Below are 8,244 nucleotides of genomic sequence, written 5' to 3'. Positions count from 1 at the left end.
GCTAGGGTTGGCGGCGTGGTAGAGGGAGAGGTGCGCGGTGAGGGCGTCGACGAGCTGCCGCGCGGTGCGCGGCGACGCGAGGGCGGCGGCGGAGGCGGCGGCCATGGTCGGTCGGAGCCGCGGGGTGTGTGTGTCCGTGTCTCGGTGGCCGGTCGGAACTCGGGAATGGGGAGGAGCCACCGCGCCGCACCGCTTGAGAATGTGTGTGTGATTTTTTTTCCTTTTCTCTTTTGGGTCCGATTCTGTTGTGCGGCGGCCATGTTTCTGTCGTGTTTGGTCCCAACCTGTGAGACAGGCAGGGCAGTGATGGTTCTTTGCCGGTTCTTCCTCTTGTGCAAAGCAAAAGTCAGAATCATGTGTGGTTTCATTTATTTGGTACGATTGCAGAGTGATTTTGTTGTTCGTCGAGGTTAGGGTTCTGAAAATTGCACGACGGACTTGGTGGAACACTACGGTAATCGAGGAGAATGGGAGGTAGCGTCCCTGCAATGTGATTTTGTTGTTCATCAAAGCTAGGGTTTTGAAAATTGCACAACGAACTTGGTGGAACACTATGGTAATCGAGGGGAATGGGAGGTAGCGTTCCCGTATCATACGATTTGTGAGAGCGATAATGCCGATGAGGAAGACGATGGATGGTGCTGGTGAACGGCAATACCCTCCCTCTTCCTCAGAAATGATAATAGGCAAGTCTGAGGGGTGGAGGGAGGGTAAGTAAAAGTATGGTCACCGCTAACGGGTGATAGTATAAGGAGGATAAATTTAGAGGTCTTCGAAGGAGATGAAGAACGACGACACATGACTTGAAGGGGCAAGGACGAGAGGCAAAGGAGAGTAGGGCAAAGCTAGATCAGGAGTATAGAACCAATAAGGGGAAGATCCAGCGGACCACGTCAGAAGCAGGAGTTGAGATGATTTTCTTGAGGGATCTTCTTCCTAATCCTACCATAGCTCCTCGCAACTAGTGTAATGATGCAATAAACTTTTGAATATGGTGTGTTCATTGTTTTGATGTAGAGGTCGATAGGCAATGAGGACATGCTACGCTCCTGCCTTTTCATGTTTACAGTATAGTTATCCCCGTTACTATAGAGATGAACCGATCCAACAATTATGAACTGCAAAATAGAACACCTGTTAAAACCAATCACTGGAATATTGGTTACATTAGTACTTCTGGTGAACATTAATAATATACTTGAGTCATTTTCAGAAAGAGAAAAAGCAAAGAGGAATTCTTCCCATGGGCCATTTCTTACTTCCATCCACATTTTATCATGTGTCCATCGCTAAAGAGAAAACTATGCATGAAGTGGATAAAAGAATTCTTTACTACTCTTTTTTTTATTCTCTAAACTGAAGAAGTAACTGCAAAATCAAACAAGAAGTACAAAAATGTCATTCAGGTTTGATTGTGTGATAGCTCTGGAGTTATAATTTGGTTTTATCGTTGGATGGGGTGGCTTGCTAATTTGATCTCATGGGAGCTTTTCATACTCAAGTTACAAAACGTCTTCCTCTCTTGAGAGAGGCGGCTGTGTGGTGACCAGGAGACCCTAGCTGCCACCCGTCCTCTCTTCCTCTCGTCGCCGCCTGGGTACGTCGTCGAGCAAAACCAACGGGATGGCGGCGGTGAGGAGATCCTGTTCAGGGGCAGCCCATTGCAGAGGCCTGGGGCGATTGCGAGATGGCGAAGGAGATGCGTATTTGAGTGATTTGCGTTAGACCGTGCTCGACAATGGCAGACAAAGGGATCTAGCGTGACGATCTTCAACGACGACCCAGCTATCTAGGTCACCGAAGAAGAGGGTCTTGGCGCGCGGCCCTGGATAGTAGTGAGCCCAACATCATACCCGGACCTATCATGCAACGACATGGGTAAAATTTTCAAGTTTTTCTTTAGGGAGTCTTCGTGCTTGGTTTTTGCGGCAGTGCTATCCTAGTGTAGGAATAATGCTATCCCCGCCCTTTCACCGTTCCGTATGTGTGCATATCACCGGCAGAGGGCGTGCGGAGCGACGGGTCTTCCAGGATACGGTCGGTTTAGGTTTCCAGTGGATCCTCCATTTGTATTCAGTTGGCGCTCGTGGGCTTCGGAGTTTTTACAGGGCCTTATTGGTGTTTTCTTCTCCGGGGCGGTGATTGCTTCGCAGATCACGCCCGCCAATGTCTCCTGATTTGCATCGATGACTTCGCAGCTACACAAGCTTTTGGGTTTATAAAAACTTGCTCCGCCGAGGCATCATCGAGCTGTGCTCACGGCACGCAACGATGAATGAAGGGATAAAGACTTCAACGCTCCAAAGGATTTGATTGTAATTTTATTATTTATATGGTTGTGTTTGTAAGCATCTGTGATAAAAAAAATATTGATCAAGGGGAAGTAGTAGGTGCAACTACCCTTCTGCCCAAAATATCAACCCAGGCCCTTTCCTTTGTGTTTACCTTTACCTGATGGACGAGACAAATAACGCCATGTGTCATGGCATTTGTTCTATGCGATGGGGGCAGAGGACACGTTGGGTTCTCTTTGCTGCAGGTCTTATCTAGAGAACTGACGGCAACTTTGTCAAAAGTTTCGTCATGTGGTCGTCTAACTCTTTGTTAGAAGACTGACTGGAGACCACCACCACTTTGGCAAGATAGTGAACCGACTGATAGATATCCAATGTGAACATAGCCCTACAAAAGTCTGGTTGTAAATCAGAGTAGTGATGCACTAGCCAGATCTTGTATAAGTCACAAACTTGTGGGGTACAATCCACACATTGCCATAGTTCAATCGATCAGTTTTGTACATAAATTCACCAACAAAACCAAAGTAAAACCAAATTTCGTTTGAAAGATCATACGATTAACTAACTGTTGAACGCAGAAGTTCAGGTTCGAAATGGGGAAACCTCACAAGACCATATCCAAGGCTCTTTTTCCCCCCTCTGCGTCAGAAAATCAGGGCTTCCCTTCCCATGGGAAACCAGGAGCCCTCACGCAAAAATCCTTCCCTGGTAATTACATCTTATAATTAACCGCGAGTGAGTTACATTACATGCCGTGCCTCGAGTAGGAATTAGTGTACATCCAAGAAATATGAACATCTTACAACAACAGCAAATTCTCCAACCCTATAAACGCGGGCGAACCTAGACCGGGACGGCGGCCTGGGGCGTCGGGGGCACCCGGTTCTCGACGGGGATCTCGGTGAACTCGGACAGGATGGCCCGGAACTCGTCACCGCTCAGCGTCTCCTTCTCCAGGAGCACCTCCACGATCTTGTCCATGGCCACGCGGTTGTCCCTCACCTGCTGCAGGGCGATCTCATAGGCCTTGTCCGACAGCTGCTTCACCGCCGAGTCGATGTCCAGCGCCAGCTTCTCCGACATGGAGTTCCTGGCCATCATCCGCATGATCACGTCCCCGCTCTGCGCCGCGTCCATCAGAGACCACGGGCCGATGTCCGACATGCCGAACGTCACCACCATCTGCAGCAGAAGCATCGGGGTCAGTACGATGAAACGTTTAGATAAATCTGATAGATTAGCAGAAGCTGTCATGACAAAATGGGAGCATACCTGCTTGGCTAAGCCGGTGATCTGCTGCAGGTCACCGGCAGCTCCGGTGGTCACCTCAGAATCTCCGAATATGATCTCCTCAGCAGCTCTGCCGCCAAGGCCGCCGACGATTCTGGCAAAGAGCTGCTGCCTAGAGATGAGCGTTGGGTCATCCATGGGAATGAACCAGGTGAGACCACGGGCTTGACCCCTTGGAACCAAGGTAACCTTCTGGACGGGGTCGTGGCCAGGCGTCAAAGTTCTGCAAAAAGTAACATCTTCAGATATGAACCAGGTTGTTGGGAAGTTTGTAATGCGAGTAATAGACAAAGAACAGAGAAACACCTAAAAGCATAAGCACCCGGTATCCCCTTCAGAAAAATGATGGAGAAAAAAGCCTCTTATACTACGCCTAAACATGGTGGTGCATGCAAAAGGAGGCTGGAAGTCTTTGCCAGCACAAAATAGTATCTAAATGCACTATAGAAATGCTGAGAAATCCATCAAGATCCAATGCAATATTCAACAAAATAGGGGATTCGAAGAGATGAAGATTCTCTCTTACCCGCAAACTGCATGGCCAACTTCGTGGTAAGCAACAAGGCTTTTGCTCTTCCCATCTGTCATGACAGTTCCTTCCATACCAGCCACTATTCTGTCAATTGAATCATCAATCTCCTTCGAGGAAATTCCGGTCCTCCCACGTCGGCCTGCTAATATGGCTGCCTCATTCAGAAGATTCGCCAGGTCTGCTCCACTGAACCCAGGTGTTCTCATTGCAATGACCTCAAGGGAAACATCAGCATCAAACTTCTTGTTGCTACCGTGCACCTTGAGAATCTCTGTCCTTCCACGTACATCAGGAACATCAACACTCACCTGTGAAACAAGTTACGAGATATATCCAAATGTTAAGAAAGATCCAGAATATTTAAAAATAGGTTCTAACGATGGGAAAACTTTGTTTTTGCCACTCTAGCTTTTGACCACTTTGCTTTTGCCATTCTAGAATTTGACATTTCACTTTTGCCACTCTTAGTTTTTGACAATACATCACAATTGCCATTCCATGGCAAAAACAATAATTTTAGAGTGGCAATTATGATACATTGTCAAAATCTGAAGTGGCAAAAGTGAAATGAAAAATTATTGCTTTTGCCACTAAATGGCATTTGTAATGTATTGTCAGAAGCTAAGAGTGGCAAAAGTGATATGTCTAATTCTAGAGTGGCATAAGCAAAATGGGCAAAAGCTAGAGTGGCAAAAACAAAGTTTTCCCAACGATAGTTCAAGCTCTGAACTAGAATTGGACTTGAGGTTTACAAGCACGTGAGAACCTCACTAAGATTTTTTTCTTTCTAAAATCTGTTGCAGGAATAATTGCAATGGTAAGAATATGGAAATAGGGACATGCAAATTAAATTCCAGACTGATGTTATCAACCTTAAAAAAAGCTGGATAGAAACTAACCTGTCTGTCAAAGCGCCCAGGTCTAAGCAAAGCGGAATCCAAGATGTCAGCCCTGTTGGTGGCAGCAACAACAATGATGCCAGTGTTGCCCTCAAAACCATCCATCTCAGTCAGTAGCTGATTGAGAGTCTGCTCCCTTTCATCGTTCCCACCACCGATACCTGTTCCTCTTTGCCTCCCAACTGCATCAATTTCATCAACGAACACTATGCAAGGAGCATTCTCCTTGGCCTTCTTGAAGAGATCACGAACACGGGAGGCACCAACACCAACAAACATCTCCACGAATTCAGAACCCGATATCGAGAAGAATGGCACGCCAGCCTCTCCTGCGATCGCCTTGGCAAGCAAAGTCTTACCAGTTCCAGGAGGACCAACAAGCAGCACACCCTTGGGAATGCGGGCACCAACGGCGGTGAACCTCTCTGGCTTCTTCAGGAACTCAACCACTTCCATGAAGTCTTGCTTTGCTTCGTCAACACCGGCAACATCATCGAACGTAACACCGGTGTTGGGCTCCATCTGGAACTTGGCCTTGGACTGGCCAAAACCAAGAGGAAAGCCAGGCCCACCGGGTCCACCCATGCCACCAGACCCTCCTCTTCTCGACAGCAAGAACAGACCGCCGATAAGGATAAGCGGGAAGGCCAAGTTCCCGATAAGGTTGAAGAGGAGGTTACCAGAGTCCTCCTGCTGGTTGTGCGCAGCAAAGTCAATATTCTTCTCCCTTAACTTCTGGAGAAGCTCCTGGCTGAGGCCGGGAAGCTGCACACGGACCCTCTGCACGCGGTTGCCGAGCTCGGGAGAAATGGCCTCCACGATAGCGATCGTCCCGTTCTCAAACAGGTCGACCTTCTTCACCCTGTCCTTGTCGAGGTACTCGAGGAACCTCGAGTAGGACATCCTGGAGGAAGACACACCCTGGTCATCAGCGAGAGCCTTGTTGGCACTCAGCAAGGCGGGCAGGCCGACTCCTCCGAGCGCAAGCTTCAGGAGCTTCCTCTTAGAATCGTTCGGCTTGTGCTCCAGGGAGGCGGTCACGGACACCGGCCTCTGCGCGACGCCGCTCGAGGGGAGCGCTCCGAAGGGGAGCAGCCCTTTTGCAGCAAGACTCATGGATGGCGCCATGTTTGCTCACTGCGGATGAAATGAACGGAGATGCCGTCAGCATGAATCAGAGACAGAACATAATTAATTGCTGTCGTCAGCATCAATCAGAGAGAGAACGAATTAATTCTTGCAAAAGCAAATTTTGCACGCAGGCAAGTACTTTTCCTAAGTGTTTAATGCTCTGTATCATCAATTCAGTCCGACGGAATCGACCAGTGCTACGAGCAGAAAAGTCCTACCAGCATCACAAATCAGAAGAACACACCCCCTAATAAGCCTGAAGCCTGTACAATTCGTTTCATTTTGGACAGTGGCTACCACCAACCCTTGGAATGAAAAATGTTTCACAGCAAAAAAAGGCCTGGTCCACCAGACAAGAGTTCCCCCTGATGAAGAACTATAACGGAACCATACAAAACACAGGTGCCACGACCAACCAATCATTTCGTCCCTCCCTCCAACTACAAGCAACTAGAGCCATCAATCTACCCCCTCAAAGTGCTCCCAGCTGAGATTACTGTACTACCCAACTGAGATGAGCAATCTAAACGGCTTCACTAACCTCGCAGCTACCATAGCCTAGATTAGCAGCAGCAGCCATCCATTAGCACGCGCTATCCACCTCCCCGGCCTGAATTAAAACACCCGGACGAACACTACCGCCCAAACGCTTGCTAAAGAACCACAGGCAGAAGGGGAATCTCGCGGGATACTACAGCGCATGGCTTAAGCGAGCAGGGTTGAAGCGGAGATTTCAAGCAAATCACGGGAGCTCCGTCGGCACGCACCTGAGACGGGATGGATCGGGGCCGGGCCGGAGGTGGGAGGGGGGAAGGGGGCGGACTGTGAGGGGAGGGGGGCGAGGCGAGCCGGGCGTATAAGTAGCGGGCACTGGCTGCCGACTGGCGAGGAGCGCAGATTTTCTTCCTCCCTCCGCGGCCGGCTGCTGGCCTCCGGTGGTGCGCAGTTGCGTGGGGATTTCGGTAGGGGGGGAGGGGGGAGGGGCGACGTGGGCGGCTCTGCTCCCACAGCGTCGATAAGGAAGAGATGAGCCCACATAGACGTCGTAAACCGGCCGCGTAGAAAATGACCCTCTGCTCTGCTCCGGGTGAAAATGGACCGTGCTATTTTCTCGTGGACGATGGCTCCCGCGTCGTGGCTGGGCTCGCGCTCACGCAACAACCTCTCGACTGGACTCCTGTCCTGTCGTCGCGCGGCCGGGGAAGAGCGCAACCTGGACTCCCGGTGAAGTGCCGGCCAGTGGCTCCAGTAGTGCTGCAATCAGCTGCTCCTGAGACTTTTGTTTTTAACCATAGTACAATGAAAGTCAGCTCGCATACACGAGCATACACTCATTCAATGAAGCCCCGTGTCGTCTAGACACTTCTCCGCTTGCACTTACTTAGTTTCCTTTTCAGATTTGTACCAGCAATGGCGTCTTCAAATCGGACTCTTAAACTGCATGTAACCGCCCAGACTGCGTGATCCGAATGACTTAGTCATCCAACATCCACGTAGGACTCCGACACTCCTGGCCCACCCAGAACCCCTCCTCGGACCCCGTGCCTCCATCCTTCCATTTTCCCTCCTTCATCTTTCTCCCTTGCCTTCGCCGCCGCTATCTCCACCACCCCGGCCGTCACGCCACACCCCTGCCGGAACTCGACAAGTCCTTCACCTCCACCAGTACACCTGGGCTCCACGCCGCTTCTCCTCCCCCGTCGTTCTGTTGGGAAATGTAGCATGCAATTTCAAAATTTTCTTACGCCCACGCAAGATCTATCTAGGAGATGCATAGCAACGAGAGGGGGAGAGTGTGTCCACGTACCCTCGTAGACCGAAAGCGGAAGCATTTGACAACTTGGTTGATGTAGTCGAACTTCTTCTCGTTCCGACCGATCAAGCACCGAACGTACGGCACCTCCGAGTTCTGCACACGTTCAGTTCGATGACGTCCCTCGAACTCTTGATCCAGCAAAGTGTCGAGGGAGAGTTTCATCAACACGACGGCGTGGTGACTGTGATGGTGAAGTAATTCGTGCAAGGCTTCACCTAAGCAGTACGGCAATATGACCGGAGGCGTAAAATGTGGAGGGGGACGCCGCACACGACTAGG

The 8,244-nt window shown here is 50.0% G+C and overlaps 1 protein-coding gene across 1 annotated transcript; it reads right to left on the bottom strand.

Annotated features, from left to right (window-relative positions):
- Positions 1-2,905: 2,905 nt before the first annotated feature.
- Positions 2,906-7,127, bottom strand: LOC119329325 (ATP-dependent zinc metalloprotease FTSH 2, chloroplastic). The gene is made up of 5 exons (XM_037602339.1): positions 6,917-7,127; positions 5,019-6,155; positions 4,114-4,427; positions 3,570-3,810; positions 2,906-3,479 (listed from the first exon to the last, which is right to left on the bottom strand). The coding sequence occupies exons 2-5, from the start codon at positions 6,144-6,146 to the stop codon at positions 3,141-3,143; spliced, it is 2,022 nt and encodes a 673-aa protein (XP_037458236.1). The 5' UTR covers positions 6,147-6,155; positions 6,917-7,127; the 3' UTR covers positions 2,906-3,140.
- Between the last annotated feature and the right edge of the window lie 1,117 nt (positions 7,128-8,244).

Source organism: Triticum dicoccoides, chromosome 7A (genome assembly GCF_002162155.2).
Source record: "Triticum dicoccoides isolate Atlit2015 ecotype Zavitan chromosome 7A, WEW_v2.0, whole genome shotgun sequence".
Classification (NCBI taxonomy): Eukaryota; Viridiplantae; Streptophyta; class Magnoliopsida; order Poales; family Poaceae; genus Triticum; species Triticum dicoccoides.
This window is presented reverse-complemented; position numbering and strand designations above follow the sequence as displayed.